At 44.8% G+C, this 18,150-nt stretch overlaps 1 protein-coding gene across 2 annotated transcripts; it reads right to left on the reverse strand.

Moving 5' to 3' along the window:
- Window positions 1-9,689: 9,689 nt before the first annotated feature.
- LOC106565921 (transcription factor HES-5-like) lies at window positions 9,690-11,072 on the reverse strand. Of its 2 annotated transcripts, none has more exons than XR_006758181.1 (2): window positions 10,953-11,072; window positions 9,690-10,833 (listed from the first exon to the last, which is right to left on the reverse strand). XR_006758181.1 is itself a non-coding variant. In XM_045692100.1 (2 exons), exons 1-2 carry the CDS (start codon window positions 11,013-11,015, stop codon window positions 10,227-10,229), a joined length of 666 nt encoding a protein of 221 aa, XP_045548056.1. In that variant the 5' UTR covers window positions 11,016-11,068; the 3' UTR covers window positions 9,690-10,226. The 2 variants fall into 2 exon arrangements, 1 of the variants encoding a protein (XP_045548056.1); XM_045692100.1 differs by having other exon boundaries at window positions 9,690-10,829; window positions 10,953-11,068.
- Between the last annotated feature and the right edge of the window lie 7,078 nt (window positions 11,073-18,150).

Raw genomic sequence — 18,150 nt, forward strand, 5'->3', positions numbered from 1 at the left:
AGATTTTTACCTTGTCGGCTCGGGGATTTGATCTTGCAACCGTTCGGTTACTAGTCCAACGCTCTAACCACTAGGCTACCTGCCACCATACCAAACACGTGCAGATGGGTTTGACCTCTCTGATTGCACTGTTATGAATGTGTTGTGGTCTGCTACAGTTTCATTTCAAGGTAGGGCTGCTAATCAAACATTGCACTCAGAATTAGCAATATGATGTGAAATGTCTGTCAAACTACTTAAGAGAAATTATAAGACCATTTATTTGGCTTCTAACTGATAAGGATTAAACTGATCAATTACGGTTTTCTCATTAGAGAAAACAAGTTTTGTGTCTGCACACTTTCACCACTTGTCTATACTGAGAGTGGAGGGAAATAACCGTCACTCTGGAGTCCAGAGGTAGCAGATGTGTCCTCTGTCTTGAGGCTACTGGTCAGTGTGAGTAGAGAACTGATCTGAGTTTCCTACAATGAGTCATGTGTGCTGTGATCAATGCACTACAAAAACTGCTCAGTGAACCCTCACTGACGGCTATTGGCTCTGTGTTGTACTATAGACAGAGTATGACATCACAGACCATCTGGATTCTGGAGGAAAACAGTAGAACACTTGATTTTGTCCTAAAAGTGTGCTGCAAGACATATACTGTACTTTATCAGTGTTCATTTCTACATGATTTAATTTTAACCACAATGATTTTGTATTTTATTTGTACATTTATGTTCAAATTGCTTTATATGTTTACATTCAGATTTACAACTTGCATAAGCTTAATATTCAAATTAACATTTCTAAATCATTCATGCACAGTTGCACACACATTTGGTTTTAGATCTAATATCATGTGTCTTGATCCAGCTTCCACCCCAAAGGAAGACAGAAGAGAAGGAGAAAGAAAGAGTTAAACCCTGGAGATACTGATGTATTCAGCTATTGTTTAATTCCCTTCTATAAGTGTGGCTATTCCCCAGTGGTTCTGGGTGTTCCCCAGACAGACAGGGGAACACCAAAAGTGTGCCTTGTTAAATGTTAATTCATATTTCACAAGTAGTTCCCATCAAGCCCTTGGGGGTAAAGCTCATTACTGTGAGCGGATCAAGTAATTTGGTGTCACTCTAAAGCGGAAAGGTGGAATAAACGAGTCAAGAGTAGGTTTTCTTGATTCAACACAGTTCTCTATTGAGGGATTTCTGACAATACAAACACTCCAACACAGTCAATGAGAATCTCCAAAGGAACAACATATATCTTCTTCTTTAGATGACACAGGATCACATTACGATTATCTTCAAACTATAACAACAATCACATATTCGTCACCGTCTTAATGGATCTTCTTGGATAACACCTCTCTCTCCGTAGCCATTCTCCAGAGATAGTTTATCTTCCTCCCTTCTTGCTGGTTCCATCCTCTCTCTTGTAGGGGAAAGAGAATATCTCATTAGTACCGTCAGCTGTGCTTAATTCCCTCTGGTTACCTTGTCTCACATGCCTTGTTGGGCTACTATCCGTGAGCCCAGCCTGCCCTCTGGTGGTCCTTCCACATACCTCCCCCCTCAGGACCGGACTGGAGGGTCGGGCGCCAAACGCACCGTCTTGGTCGCGTCGGGACAGCGCGTCTGCATTCCCGTTCCTCGATCCGGCCCTGTGGATGACATGGAAAGAGAACGGTTGTAAAGCAAGAAACCATCTGGCTATTCGGTTGTTATTGTTTCTCTTACCAGCCATCCACGTGAGGGGCGCATGGTCCGTAACTAATGCAAACCTCCGACCCAGTAGGTAGTACCGGAGATAATCGAGGGCCCACTTAATGACTAGGGCCTCTTTCTCTACGGTAGCATATCTCTGTTCCCGATCGCTGAGCTTTCTACTTATAAAGAGAATCGGCCTCTCTGCTTCGCCTTCACCCTGAGCTAGTACGGCCCCGAGCCCCGTATCCGAGGCGTCTACCTGTACAATGAACTCTTATGAGAAGTCCGGAACTTGTAGGACGGGATCAGAACACAGGCCCTCTTTTAGCAATGGAAAGACCTCTTCCGCCTCATCTTTCCACTCTACCCGGTTTGGCAAGTTTTTATTGATGAGGTTTGTGAGGGGGTTGGCAATGGTTGCATATCCAGGGATAAAACGGCGATAATATCCCGTTATCCCTAAGAAGGCCCGAACGTCCCGCTTGGTCTGGGGTCGAGGACAGTCCTGAATTGCCCTGGTATTCTCTGCCTGTGGGCGTATTTTCCCATTCCCCACGGTGTACCCCAGGTATTCCGCTTCGGACAGACCCCGGCAGCATTTGTTTGGATTGGCCGTCAACCCTGTGGCTTCCAGACTCATGAGCACCGCCCGTAGTCGAAGGAGGTGACTATCCCAGTCCTCGCTGTGGATGACCACATCGTCTATGTACGCCGCTGCGTACTCTTGATGGGGCCGTAGAATGGCATCCATGAGGTGTTGGAAAGTTGCAGCACCACCATGCAGTCCGAAGGGCATCCTCACATACTGAAAAAGCCCCTCCGGTGTGGCGAAGGCAGTCTTTGGGCGGTCCTCTGGAGCCACCGGCACTTGCCAATATCCCTTCGTCAAATCCAGGGTGGTGATGAACTTGGCCTTTCCTAAGCGCTCCAAGAGTTCATCCACGCGGGGCATGGGATACGCATTGAATGTAGAGATTGCATTCACGCTCCTAAAGTAGTTGCAGAGTCTCATACTACCATCGGGTTTGGGGACCAGGACTATGGGACTGGACCACTCACTCGTCGATGGCTCGATCACACCCATCCTCAGCATCTCCCTTACCTCGTTCTTGGCGATGACTCGGCGGGCCTCAGGAATCCTGTAAGGACAGATGCACCTTCTTGCCGGGTTCAGTGTGGATATGGTGGAACAAGACATCTGTTTGTCCTGGGAATGGAGAGAATACCCGGCCGAAGTTCATAATCAGCTTGTCTAGCTGTCTCGACTGTTCCGGCAGGAGAGTTTGGCCATGGCGCACCTGTGGTAGAACCTCTTTTCCTTGGCCCTCCATGGCCATCAAAGCCACCTCCTCCTCTCTTCCATGGTACTTCTTCAACAGGTTTATATGATAGAGTTGGACCTTCTTCCTCCTGTCGGGTTGTTTGATGAGGTAATTGACCGGTGAGACCCTTTTCATAACCTCGTAGGGCCCCCTCCACTGCGCCAGCAAGCGGTGTTCAGCTGTGGGCACGAGCACCATCACTTTCTCTCCCACGGAGAACTCACGGGATGTCGCGGACTTATCATAGGCCCAGCCTTGGGTCCTTTGCGCCTTCTCCATATGCTCCTTTACTATGGGCCACACTGCCAACAGACAGTCTCTCATCAGGGTAACATGTTCTATTGTGGATCGAAAGGGGCATGGTTGGGTCTCCCAGGTCTCCTTGGCTAAGTCGAGGATCCCTCGACAGGGTCTTCCGTAGAGCAATTCAAACAGGGAGAATCCAGTGGACGCCTGGGGTACTTCTCGCAGGGCAAACATTAAGTGTGGGAGAAGCATGTCCCAGTTTTTCCCGTCTCTGGACACCACTCTTCTCAACATGCTTTTAATCGTTTTGTTCAAGCGTTCGCACAACCCGTCTGTTTGAGGTTGGAATATGCTTGTACGTATCTGTTGAACCTGGTATAACCGACACAAGTCCTTCATCAACCGGGACATAAACGGGGTTCCCTGATCAGTTAGGATCGTCTTGGGAAGGCCTAGCCGAGAGAACATCATAAACAAATCCTTGGCAATTCCCTTGGGCGACATGTTACGCAGGGGTATGGCCTCTGGGAACTTCGTAGCGTAATCTACGACCACTAGGATGTACTCGTGTCCTCTGGCAGATTTGGGAGGGGTCCCACGAGGTCCATAGCTATGCGTTCAAAGGGGGTCTCTATGATGGGGAGAAGAATCAAAGGGTTACGTAGGTGTGGCCGTGGAGCTGTACGCTGACATTGATCACACGTCCTACAATACCTGGCCACATCCCGGGTGACACGGGGCCAATAGAATCTCTGCATGATTCTGTCGATAGTCTTGTCCCGTGCCAGGTGTCCTCCTAGGACGTGGGAATGGGCTAACTGTAGGACTGTATCCCTGTATGGTCTAGGCACCATTAGTAATTCCTGGATTTCCCCCCTTTGCTGCACGACCCCATATAAGAGACCCCGCCTGATTGCATAGTAAGAAAGAGGGGGCTCACCTGGTCCGTCGACGTTCCTCCCGTCGATCACCTTCACCTTCCTCATGGCTTTCCTTAGGTCTGGGTCTCTATGCTGCGAGCTGCCGAACTGTCCCTTTAATTCCTGGGGCAGGTCGACCTTGGTAGAGGGGTGTGGAGGTTGTTCCCCATCCCCTCCAGGGGTGACCGAGGAGAATCCCTTCCAGGTTCCCTCCTCGGATGGGGCTTCAAATATATCTCTTAGCGCCTGGTTGCTCCTTCCTTCCTGCGTCGTGTATAACCCTTCGCAGGTGTCTTCATCGGTCGTTTCCTGGAATATCTGTCGTAAACGTTGGGTCTCTATTTCTTCCTCTGCTCCAGAGGACAAGGACGAGGCTACGTCTCCTTGTAGGACTACTACCTCGGGCTTGGATTTGGTTTTTCTTCTTTCCTGTCCCCCTTCTTCCCATGCATAATGTCATCTGCCGCAGCTCTTTATATAGAGCACAGTCTGTCCCGATCAATAATGGCACCTTCAGCTGGGGTACTTTCCCTGCCCTGACTGTACACCTTCCTTTCGGAGTGAGAATAGACAGATTCACGGTGGGGTAATAGTGGGTGTCTCCATGGATACAAGACACGGCTACTTTGTCTGGTAGCAGTGTTGCTGAGGTCACCATCCACTCCTCTACTAACGTAACCATACTTCCCGAGTCGAGAATGGCTACCACATCTTGTCCTTCTACTCGAACCAGAATCTCTGGGGCTGGGGCTATTTCTGCTAACCAACAGTGTTGATCCTGCCCTCTCAAACCGGGATGCGTAGGGATGGGCAGCGATGACTCCGTGACCATGGACTCGTCCTTGCTAGGACATTGTGAGGCATAATGGTCTGGAGACTGACATTTATATCACCGACCCTGCTGTGTGGGGGATGACTTCTCCCACCTCCGGAGGGGGTTTGGAGGTTTCGGTGGCGGACGTGCCAGGGCGAGTCATTGTACGGGATTTGCAGAATCCTTCCATTCCTTATTGTCCCCTTTTAACAACTGCCCTGTAGATCGGTATGTTTCCACCGCCTGGGCTATGTCGTCGGCTGACAACGGGTTGGTTTGACCCACAACCCTTTTTAACCTCTCTAGGCTAGGCGGGACGAATTCGTCCCACCTACGTAACAGCCACTGCAAGCCTGTGGCGCGATTTTCAAAACGTTAAAAATCCTATTACTTCAATTTCTCAAACATATGACTATTTTACAGCCATTTAAAGACAAGACTCTCGTTAATCTAACCACACTGTCCGATTTCAAAAAGGCTTTACAACGAAAGCAAAACATTAGATTATGTCAGCAGAGTACCAAGCCAGAAATAATCAGACACCCATTTTTCAAGCCAGCATATAATGTCACCAAAACCCAGAAGACAGCTAAATGCAGCACTCACCTTTGATGATCTTCATCAGATGACAACCCTAGGACATTATGTTATACAATACATGCATGTTTTGTTCAATCAAGTTCATATTTATATCAAAAACCAGCTTTTTACATTAGCATGTGACGTTCAGAACTAGCATACCCCCCGCAAACTTCCGGGGAATTCGCTAACATTTTACTAAATTACTCACGATAAACGTTCACAAAAAGCATAACAATTATTTTAAGAATTATAGATACAGACCTCCTCTATGCACTCGATATGTCCGATTTTAAAATAGCTTTTTGGTGAAAGCACATTTTGCAATATTCTAAGTACATAGCCCAGGCATCACGGGCTCGCTTATTTAGACACCCGGCAAGTTTAGCACTCACCATAATCATATTTACTATTATAAAAGTTTGATTACCTTTTGTTGTCTTCGTCAGAATGCACACCCAGAACTGCTACTTCAATAACAAATGTTGGTTTGGTCCAAAATAATCCATCGTTATATCCGAATAGCGGCGTTTTGTTCGTGCGTTCCAGACACTATCCGAAATAGTAAAGAAGTGTCACGCGCATGGCGCAATTCGTGACAATAAAATTCTAAGTATTCCATTACCGTACTTCGAAGCATGTCAACCGCTGTTTAAAATCAATTTTTACGACATTTTTCTCGTAGAAAAGCGATAATATTCCGACAGGGAATCTCCTTTTCGGCAAACAGAGGAAAAAAATCCCAAAGGCGGGGGCGGTCGGGGTCACGAGCATAAGCCCAGTGTCCCTTGATCGGCCACTTGAGAAAGGCGATAATGTGTTTCAGCCTGGGGCTGGAATGACGACATTCTGTTTTTTCCCGGGCTCTGAGCGCCTATGGACGACGTGGGAAGTGTCACGTTAGAGCAGAGATCCTTAGTAAATGATAGAGATGGAAAAGAAGTTCAAAAAATGGTCAGACAGGCCACTTCCTGTAAAGGAATCTCTCAGGTTTTGACCTGCCATTTGAGTTCTGTTATACTCACAGACACCATTCAAACAGTTTTAGAAAATTTAGGGTGTTTTCTATCCATATGTAATAAGTATATGCATATTCTAGTTACTGGGTAGGAGTGGTAACCAGATTAAATCGGGTATGTTTTTATCCAGCCGTGTCAATACTGCCCCCTATCCTAAACAGGTTAAGTCACTGGGTAATTCCCTCAATATCTTGACCACAACGAGGGTCTCTATTACATGTCCTACTCCCTTTCCGGGTTCCAGCCACTGTTTCATCAGTCGTATTAGAGCGAAGATCTGGGCACGGACGGGTTGGTCAGCCATATAGGTCCACTGATGGAACTTTACAGCTCTATCTCTGGCAGTCAGCTGGTACCAGGACAGGATCTCGGTTTTTAGTCGCCCATTGTCCGCAGCGTCGCGGGAATCCAGGTCAAAATAGGCTTCCTGGGCCACCCCGGTCAAAAGAGGGGCTAATGCGCTCGCCCATTCTGTGGGCGGCCACTCTTCCAAGGTGGCCGTCCTTTCGAAGGTCATGAGGAAGGCCTCGATATCATCCTCCTTGGAGAGACGAGGTAAGATGGCGTGAGCAGCCGCTCTAGGCTTCACTCTAGGTTCTTCTCGCCCACTCAGCTGTCGTTGCAGGAGTTCTATGGTTGTCTGCTGTGCCATGATCAACTGTTGTGGTAGGGCGTTGTCCATCGTTCTTGAATGGTTTCTCTGTGTCTACTGGAAGAATCTTGATTTACTCACTGATCCTTGTGTCACTCGTCCACCTAGTGCCCGCATTCTCCACCAATGTGAGCGGACCAAGTCATTTGGTGTCACTCTAAAGCGGAAAGGTGGAATAAACGAGTCAAGAGTAGGTTTTCTTGATTCAACACAGTTCTCTATTGAGGGATTTCTGACAATACAAACACTCCAACACAGTCAATGAGAATCTCCAAAGGAACAACATACATCTTCTTCTTTAGATGACACAGGATCACATTACGATTATCTTCAAACTATAACAACAATCACATATTCGTCACCGTCTTAAAAAAAGCAAACGATCGAAATATGATGTCTTGAACCTTTTTAGTGAAAATGTAAATATTTTATCAGATTTCTTCCTGCAAGACACAAAATACAGAACATTTTTGGGATCATTAGCAGTAGATCCATTCATTTTCCCATAGAGATTCAGACCCCATCTAACTTGTTACGGTCTGGGTTAGAGGTCCCAGTCTATTGCCCCAAAGGGGCTCTGTGAGTGAGTTCTCCTCGGCTTCCCACACTCTCTCCATTCACTGCTTTAAATGGAGGGACAATAGAAGTGTGTCTTGTTGAACATCACATTATGCAGCCCTGCAGACCTAAACTTTTAGAGCACTAAGACGATAGTGCCAGTTTTGGCCTAACACCTGGAATAACTGATATATTATGAACAAACAAAAAATAAATCAATGATATACAAAAAAAAATTATTTACATAAAACAGGTGTTTCAGTAAAAACAACACAGCCATGCCTCTGGGACTCATGTGATCAATTATCTCTTACACACTGTTACGTTCCCCAGCAAGACAACCAAAAGCTGTCGCTCAAACAGAAAGAGAAACAAACAGAGTCACTGACAATAACCAAAACAAAGCAGGTGGGGTTTTATGAAGGGTTCTGAATTACACTCATGGGGGTGTCCACTGAAAGTTGACTAGCAACAACAACTGGTACCTAAAAAGACACCCACCATGAACGCCCACTAAATTTTCCAAAGAAGAGGTAAACAAAAGAACCCACACCAAACTTAAAGACAGGAAGCAAAAACAAAAAGTGGCGCAAAACAAAAACAGGGAAGATCAGCTAAAGGATTGTTTGTCTAAAAATCAAATAGAGAGAGCAAGCTCATTCTGTGCAGTCTTGGCTCATGGTAGGCTTTTCTTTATTCAGCCCCATATAGCTACAGTGACCTCCAAAAGTAATGGGACAGTGACACATTTGTTGTTGTTTTAGCTCTGTACTGAAATGATACAATGACTATGAGGTTAAAGTGCAGACTGTCAGCTTTAATTTGAGGGTATTTTCATCCATATCGGGTGAACCCTTTAGTTTTGTTTCGTTTTGTACATTTGTACATATGGGACCAAAAGTATTTTGACAAATTCACTTATAGTGTATTAAAGTAGTAAAAAGTGTAGTTGTTGGTCCCATATTCCTAGCACGCAGTGATTACATCAAGCATGTGACTCTACTAACTTGTTGGACACATTTGCTGTCTGTTTGGGTTGTGTTTAAGATTATTTTGTGCCCAATAGAAATGAATGGTAATTAATGTAGTGTCATTTTGAAGTCACTTTTATTGTAAATAAAAAATCGAGTATGTTTCTAAACACTTGTACATTAATGTGGATGCTACCATGATTACGGATAGTCCTGAATGAATCGTAAATAATGATGAGTGAGAAAGTCACAGCCGCACAAAGTATCATACAGTATCATACCCCCAAGACATGCTAACCTCTCACCATTACAATAACAGGGGAGGTTAGGATTTTTTGGGGGGGTAAGGTAACTTTCTCACTCATCATTTTTAATGATTCATTCAGGATTATCTGTAATCATGGTAGCATCCACATTAATGTACAAGTGTTTAGAAACATATGATATTCTTATTTACAATAAAAGTTACTCCAAAATGACAGAATACATTAACATTAATTTCTATTGGGCACAAAATAATCTGAAACATAACCGAAACAAATAGCAAATGCATCCAACAAAGTATTAAAGTCACAAGCTTGATGTAGTCATTGCATGCTATGAATATGGAACCAAATACTTAACTTTTTACTACTTTAATACACATGTAAGTGAATTTGACAAAATACTTTTGGTCCCCTAAAATCTACAAAAGTGCTGTAATTTCTAAACAGTTCACCCGATATGGATGAAAATACCCTCAAATTAAAGCTAACAGTCTGTACTTTAACCCCATAGTCATTGTACCATTTATTATTTTATGTCACTGTACCAATACTTTTGGAGCTCGCTGTATATGTGGAATATCATAAATCAGTAATGTGACTCTATTGGAAGCTTGTTCAGTGATGAGAAGAATGAAGTAACAGACAAGAGGATTTAATTTGATGATTTGTGTGTTTATTCAGACTGACTCACTGAACTACATCATCGAATATCTTAATTTAAGGTAAATATTTCAATAGAAATAAAGTGATTAAACATCTCAACCAGAACTTGAATAAATCTCCAAGAAACATGATACTCTGGCATAGTATAGGATACACAGTTACTGTCTTTATAAAATACGCAAGTTTTTATAAGAGAGAACCATTTTCTATCATAGGAAGTATATACATCAATTTCATAATAATAATGTGAGCAACATTTTCACACATGAAGTCTGATCTTTAAAAATTAAGTTGTAACAAAATTGCTTATTCTTGAATACGTGTTGACCTTTAAACAGATCGGTAATAGACCATCACAAAAATATGATTAAATACCCATTTTGGGTTAAAAGTCCTCATGGAGGACCATTGAAGTTTATTTTTATCATGAATAAACAACTGATCAACATAATCAACGTATGCTTCACAGAACATAAAGGTTCTTAACATTGCAAAAATGCAGTGTTTGTAGATTTCATTGTTTCCTTAGCGAAAACTTTTTACTTGCTCAGTACAACTGAAATGAAAAGTTTCAATCGAAACACAACTTTTAAAACAACCTGCACAAGCAGAATATGAAGAAGATCTCTGATCACTGTCCATCACATTAATGCTAGACCAACATGGTCCATTTAGTTTGTTTGAGAGTGGAGTTCCAGTCTGTAGGACTCTACCAGAGACTCCAGAGAGTGATGTTGACTGGACTCTTCTCTTTGCTGATGCTGTGCTGGGCTGGGAGCTGAACTGAGGCAGGTCACTCTCCCTCCTGTTCTTATCAGAGAATGGATGCAGGCTCTGGAAGTGGCTCAGCAGTCTTCTCTGGGACTGTGTCTTCACCTCATCCTTGGACAGGAAGTGCACAATCTCATGGACACACCTGAGTAACCCTGATTGACAGCTGCTGAGCAAGAGGAGGAGCTCACTGGCTGGTTCTGTTGCTGTCGTCTCACTAACCAAACTGTCATCTCCAAGATGTTGGCTTTCTCCAGCTTGGTTTGGCTGCTGGTTGAGGATCTCTGGACCCAGGAGAGACTTGATCTGCTCAGTGCTGTTCTTGATACGATCTCTGCGTAACTTTTCCACCACTGGCTTTCTTAGATGCAAGAAGAGAAGAGGAGAGTCATTAATAACCTTATTCTGAATACGACAGAGCTGGCTGTCTTCTAAAAGCAAATACTGAAACAATGTGACACTCTTTGTAACTCAATTTACCTTGTTGGCCAGAGTCAGGTGCTCGTTAGAGTAGATCACAGCTGAAGTGATTGTAGGTGCCATGACTAGATCTCTGTGCTGTAGAGGTCTCCGTGTAGAGTGAATCTGATTCCTACTGGCTTCATCTCTCCTACATATAGTACATAATCTGCATATGAATGTGTGGGTCTTGGGCTTGTTGGAATTTCTCACAGTCTGTAGCCAATGGGTGAGCTTGGAAAGACAATGAAGGAATATGGAGCTGCCACATACTCAGTGTTCCTATTGAGGCGGAACAAAGGTCACATCTCAGAGGAGCAGGTGGAAGGGGGTGGAGAGTGTCTCACAGAACGCTGTGTGAATCTGGGAAACTGGTGACCCCCCAGATCTGCTGCCTGATGTTGCAACCTGGTCTCAGAGAATTTCGTATTATTCTGTACGAAAATACGATACACTCTATTTAGTATGTTACATTTCATATGGTATGTATTAATTTGTGGATGTCCATAAGTGCAGGAGTCAAGTTAAAGGGTTACGGTTAGGGTAAGATTTAGCTTAAAAGTTTAACTTCTCTAGGGCCAGTGGGACGATTTCGTCCCACCTACGTAACAGCCAGTGGAATCCCATGGCGCGTTATTCAAATACCTTAGAAATGCTATTACTTCAATTTCTCAAACATATGACTATTTTACAGCATTTTAAAGACAAGACTCTCGTTAATCTAACCACACTGTCCGATTTCAAAAAGGCTTTACAACGAAAGCAAAACATTAGATTATGTCAGCAGAGTACCCAGCCAGAAATAATCAGACACCCATTTTTCAAGCTAGCATATAATGTCACATAAACCCAAATCACAGCTAAATGCAGCACTAACCTTTGATGATCTTCATCAGATGACAATCTTAGGACATTATGTTATACAATACATGCATGTTTTGTTCAATCAAGTTCATATTTATATCAAAAACCAGCTTTTTACATTAGCATGTGACGTTCAGAACTAGCAAACTTCTGGTGAATTTACTAAATTACTCACGATAAACGTTCACAAAAAACATAACAATTATTTTAAGAATTATAGATACAGAACTCCTCTATGCACTCGCTATGTCCGATTTTAAAATAGATTTTCGGTGAAAGCACATTTTGCAATATTCTAAGTAGATAGCCTGGCATCACAGGGCTAGCTATTTAGACACCCAGCAAGTTTAGCCCTCACCAAAGTCAGATTTACTATAAGAAAAATGTTATTACCTTTGCTGTTCTTCGTCAGAATGCACTCCCAGGACTTCTACTTCAATAACAAATGTTGGTTTGGTTCAAAATAATCCATAGTTATATCCAAATAGCGCCGTTTTGTTCGTGCGTTCAAGACACTATTCGAAAGGGTAAAGAAGGGTGACGAGCCCGACGCGTTTCGTGACAAAAAAATTCTAAATATTCCATTACCGTACTTCGAAGCATGTCAACCGCTGTTTAAAATCAATTTTTATGCAATTTTTCTCGTAAAAAAGCGATAATATTCCGACCGGGAAATCGTGTTTTAGTACAAAGAGAAGAAAATAAAAACATGGTGTTGCCCCGTGCACGCGCTTCAGTCTGATGGTCCTCTGATAGACCACTTACCAAAGGCGCTAATGTTTTTCAGCTAGGGGCTGGAATTACATCATTCAGCTTTTTCCCGGGTTCTGAGAGCCTATGGGAGCCGTAGGAAGTGTCACGTTACAGCAAAGCTCCTAAGTTTTCAATAAACAGAGCCAAGAAGCCCAAGGAATGGTCAGAGACGGCACTTCCTGTACCGAATCTTCTCAGGTTTTTGCCTGCCATATGAGTTATGTTATACTCACAGACACCATTCAAACAGTTTTAGAAACTTTAGGGTGTTTTCTATCCAAAGCCAATAATTATATGCATATTCTAGTTTCTGGGCAGTAGTAATAACCAGATTAAATCGGGTACGCTTTTTATCCGGCCGTGTAAATACTGCCCCCTAGCCCTAACAGGTTAAGGTGAGGGTTAGGGGAAAGGTTAGCTAAAAGGGTTAAGGTTAGGGGAAAGGTTAGCTAACAGGGTTAAGGTTAGGGTTAGGGGAAAGGTTAGCTTAAAAGGTTAAGGTAAGAGTTAGGGGAAAGGTTAGCTACCAGGGTTAAGGTTAGGGTTAGGGGAAAGGTTAGCTTAAAGGGTTACGGTGAGGGTTAGGGAAAAGATTAGCTAAAAGGGTTAAGGTAAGAGTTAGGGGAAAGGTTAGCTAAAAGGGTTAAGGTTAGGGTTAGGGGAAAGGTTAGCTAAAAGGGTTAAGGTTAGGGTTAGGGGAAAGGTTAGCTTAAAGGTTTAAGATAAGGGTTAGGGGAAAGGTTAGCTTAAAGGGTTAAGGTGAGGGTTAGGGGAAAGGTTAGCTAAAAGGGTTAAGGTTAGGGGAAAGGTTAGCTAACAGGGTTAAGTTTAGGGTTAGGGGAAAGGTTAGCTTAAAAGGTTAAGGTAAGAGTTAGGGGAAAGGTTAGCTAAAAAGGTTAAGGTTAGGGTTAGGGGAAAGGTTAGCTAAAAGGGTTAGGGTTAGGGGAAAGGTTAGCTAAAAGGGTAGTAAGTGGATGCAAAGTAGTTAAAAAGTAGTAAGTTGTCGAAATTGTGCTTAGCTAAAAGGGTTAAGGTTAGGGTTATGGGAAAGGTTAGCTAACAGGGTTAAGGTAAGGGTTAGGGGAAAGGTTAACTAAAAGGGTAGTAAGTGGATGCAAAGTAGTTAAAAAGTAGTAAGTTGTCGAAATTGTGCTTATTGGCTAAAATGCTTAAGTTGTCTGTGGTGAGATTTGAACTTGCAACCTTTGGGTTACTAGATGTTCACGCTATACACCCACCCACCGTCTAAGTAAATGTCTGTCCTATGTAATCATACTAAACATAACATATCATACTAATTTGAATGTCCCTGAATTACATTTCCTATGTTATGTCTAGTCTATGAGACCAGGCTGGATGTTGGGATCAATGAATCTGCCAGAGCACATGCTCATCAGCACAACTTACAGGCTGACGCAGATCTTCTACATCAAACTGATGTGTTTTTGATGGTTGCATTTCTATGTGAATATTGTTTCAAAATAGAGAACCTACAGTTGCATTTAAGTTATTGGAAATGGAATAGATGTTTTTCTACATATTTTAACATAAGGTTCTAGCTATAATAATTTGATTACTTTTACTTACATTTTAGAAACAGAGAATTTAAGAACATTGCCACTTTTGAAACGTAATATTGTGTAGTAGTAAGTAAGTTGACATTCATCCCCTGGTATATTTATGTTGCAATACTGCTCTTGTGTCTGTGTATTCACAGATATGACAGACTAGTGAAGAGGTAGTGAAGTCTGGAGATAGCAGATGTGTCCTCTGTCTTGAGGCTGCTGGTCAGTGTGAGTAGAGAACTGATCTGAGTTTCCCACAGTCCTGTGTGCTGTGATCAATGCACTACAAAAACTGCTCAGTGGAGCATTAGTGACGGCTATTGGCTCTGTGTTGTACTATAGACAGAGCCTGACGTCACAAACCATCTGGATTCTGGAGGGGAAAACTACCATAGGTTCCTTCCATACTGTTTCACAAGCATGTATTTATTTAATTTTATTCAGGTAAACCAAAAAATATCAGACTACATTACTGAATAATATTTTCTATCTGTTTTGTGGAAAATTACATTGTTATTAATGTTTATATTGATGTGAGGAATAATGTTGCCAATAACACTGAACTGTGACTCTGCTCGCCAGAGCTTTCCCACATTTTGTCCATTGACAGAAATACCTTTAAACAATAGAAGTGTGCCTTATTAAGCTATTTTGTCTCTTAATACAATTCCCCAAAAGTGCCTGGAGAGTAGCTTGTTAGTTAAATATTACTCCATTTCAATATGACTGAACTGCAAGTGTGCTAGGTACAAGAGTATAACAAAATAGCTATATTTGTAACGCCCTGGCCATAGAGAGGGGTTTTTGTTCTTTATTTTGGTTAGGCCAGGGTGTTACATTGGGTGGGCGTTCTATGTTCCGTTTTCTATGTTTTTGTATTTCTTTGTTTTGGGCCGTGTGTGGCTCCCAATCAGGCACAGCTGAAGCTCGTTGTTGGTGATTGGGAGTCACACATAAGAAGCATGTTTTTCCTTTGGGTTTTGTGGGTAATTGTTTCTGTTGAGTGTTTTGCACCTGACAGGACTGTTTGGCTGTCAGTTTTTTCTTGTTTTTTGTATAGTGTTCACGTTGTTCAATTAAAATCATGATGAACACTAACTCCGCTGCACCTTGGTCTACTCTCTCTTCAGACAGCCGTTACAGAATTACCCACCAACAATGGACCAAGCAGCGGAGGAAGGAGCTGCGCCAGGAGGAGCAAGGATCCTGGACCAGGGAGAGAAAGGACTGGACATGGGAGGACATCCTGGATGGCAAGGGATCCTACACTTGGGAAGAGATCCTGGTCGGAAGGGATCGCCTCCCATGGGAACAGGTAGAGGCACTCAGAAGAGTGGAGGCAGCAGGAAAGAAGGACCAACGGTATGAGGAAACACGGCTGGCAAGGAAGCCCGAGAGGCAGCCCCAAAAAAATTTTTTGGGGGGGCACACGGGGAGTGTGGCAGAGTCAGGTTGGAGACCTGAGCCAGCTCCCCGTGCTTACAGGAGGCAGCGCAGTACTGGTCAGACACCGTGTTATGCGGTAAAGCGCACGGTGTCCCCAGTACACGTGGAGAGCCCAGTGCGTCTTCAGAACCCGGTCTATCCTGTGCCTGCGCCCAGAACCAGGCCTCCTGCATGTCTCCCCATCCTGGTCAGTCCTGTGCCTGCTCCACGGACGAGGCCTCCAGTGGGTCTCCCCATCCTGGTCAGTGCTGTGCCTGCTCAACGGACCAGGCCTCCAGTGGGTCTCCCCATCCTGGTCCATCCTGTGCCTCCTCCTAGGACCAGGCCACCAGTGGGTCTCCCCATCCTGGTCTGTCCTGTGCCACCTCCCAGGACTAGGCCTCCAGTGGGTCTCGCCAGTCCGGAGCCGCCAGAGCTGCCCGCAAATCCAGAGCCGCCAGTGCTGCCCGCCAGTCAGGAGCCGCCAGTGCTGCCCGCCAGTCAGGAGCCGCCAGAGCCGCCCGCCAGTCAGGAGCAGTCAGAGCCGCCCGCCAGTCAGGAGCCGCCAGAGCCGCCCGCTAGTCAGGAGCCGCCCGCCAGTCAGGAGCCGCCAGAGCCGCCCGCCTGTCCGGAGCCGCCAGAGCCACCCGCCTGTCCGGAGCCGCCAGAGCCGCCCGCCTGTCCGGAGCCGCCAGAGCTGCCCGCCTGTCCAGAGCAGTCAGAGCCGCCCGCCAGACTGGGGAGTCCTGTGCCTACGCCTAGGGCCAGGCCTCTTTCATGTCTCCCCAGCCTGGTGAGTCCTGTGCCTGTGCCCAGGGCCAGGCCTCCTTCATGTCTCCCCAGCCTGGTGAATCCTGGGCCAGACCTGCCGGAGCCGCCAGAGCCGCCCGCCAGACTGGTGAGTCCTGTGCCTGCGCCCAGGGCCAGGCCTCCTTCACATCTCTCCAGCCTGGTGAATCCTGGGTCAGTGCCGCCGGAGCCGCCAGGGACGCCCGCCAGCCGGGCGCAACCAGGGTCGCCCGCCAGCCAGGCGCAGCCATCGCCGCCCGCCAGCCCGGGCGCAGCCATCGCCGCCCGCCAGCCGGGCGCAACCAGGGCCGCCCGCCAGCCGGGCGCAGTCAGGGTCGCCCACCAGACCTTCGCGCGGCCAGGTGCGCCACCTAAGAGGGCGACGCCAAGGGTGGAACAGAGGCCACGTCCCGCACCTGAGCCTCCGCCGTAAGAAGGCCCACCCGGACCCTCCCCTTCAGTGTCAGGTTTTGCGGCCGGAGTCCGCACCTTGGGGGGGGGGGTACTGTAACGCCCTGGCCATAGAGAGGGGTTTTTGTTCTTTATTTTGGTTAGGCCAGGGTGTTACATTGGGTGGGCGTTCTATGTTCCTTTTTCTATGTTTTTGTATTTCTTTGTTTTGGGCCGTGTGTGGCTCCCAATCAGGCACAGCTGAAGCTCGTTGTTGCTGATTGGGAGTCACACATAGAAGCATGTTTTTCCTTTGGGTTTTGTGGGTAATTGTTTCTGTTGAGTGTTTTGCACCTGACAGGACTGTTTGGCTGTCAGTTTTTTCTTGTTTTTTTGTATAGTGTTCACGTTGTTCAATTAAAATCATGATGAACACTAACTCCGCTGCACCTTGGTCTACTCTCTCTTCAGACAGCCGTTACAATATTGCAACTACCATTATGAATAACCAGTTAATTACTTATGGTATTTTGAATCCGGAAACCAATTAGTGCAGTGGTGTGATTTTTCAAAAGTTGAGCAATTTACTGACTTGACTTTAGACACAACCACATCTGGATATTCTGGTACACATATTAACAGAATAGTTGTATTGCAGTAAGTCGGGAGTAAATGTGTACTTATGTGGGTATTGTGGTTTTAGCCATATACAGCCATTGATGCTTGAACACATTCCGGAATAAAGCTTGCTGGACAGTGAAGGGTTTTCTGAAGTTTGTGGAACTGCTCAAGGTGCATAACACTTTAGGTATAGTGCATGAATAAACAGACTATCGAAGTAACTTATTCACTTATGTTCAGATAGTACGTTCTACATTGAAAGGGTTTACACAATTTTTTTATAAAAATGAATGCCAATGTATTTTTTTTTTATAACACACCTGGCCTGTACTGTATGTGTATTCACTTTTATGTTTCTTATCCTCCAATGAATGTTTTCTGTGCGATAAAATTGACCAGCTGTTGGATACTGTAGGAGTATGAATGACCCTACATCGGGGTATGAATGACCCTACATAGGGGTATGAATGACCCTACATCGGGGTATGAATGACCCTACATAGGGGTATGAATGACTCTACATCAGGGTATGAATGACCCTACATCGGGGTATGAATGACCCTACATCGGGGTATGAATGACCCTACATAGGGGTATGAATGACCCTACATAGGGGTATGAATGACCCTACATATTCATCAGTTGTATATCATTGAGTTTTTCTGTCATTTCTTGTCAAGAGCATAAAACTGAGAGAAAAATTCATTCCTCCATGAGACACAAACATATATAGCATATACCTAAAGATATGATGTCATGCCATATTCCTCACCCCTCTGAGGTTTGAATACAATATGGAAAGAGAAGTGAAA

The sequence above is a fragment of the Salmo salar genome, chromosome ssa12 (genome assembly GCF_905237065.1).
Source record: "Salmo salar chromosome ssa12, Ssal_v3.1, whole genome shotgun sequence".
NCBI lineage: Eukaryota > Metazoa > Chordata > Actinopteri > Salmoniformes > Salmonidae > Salmo > Salmo salar.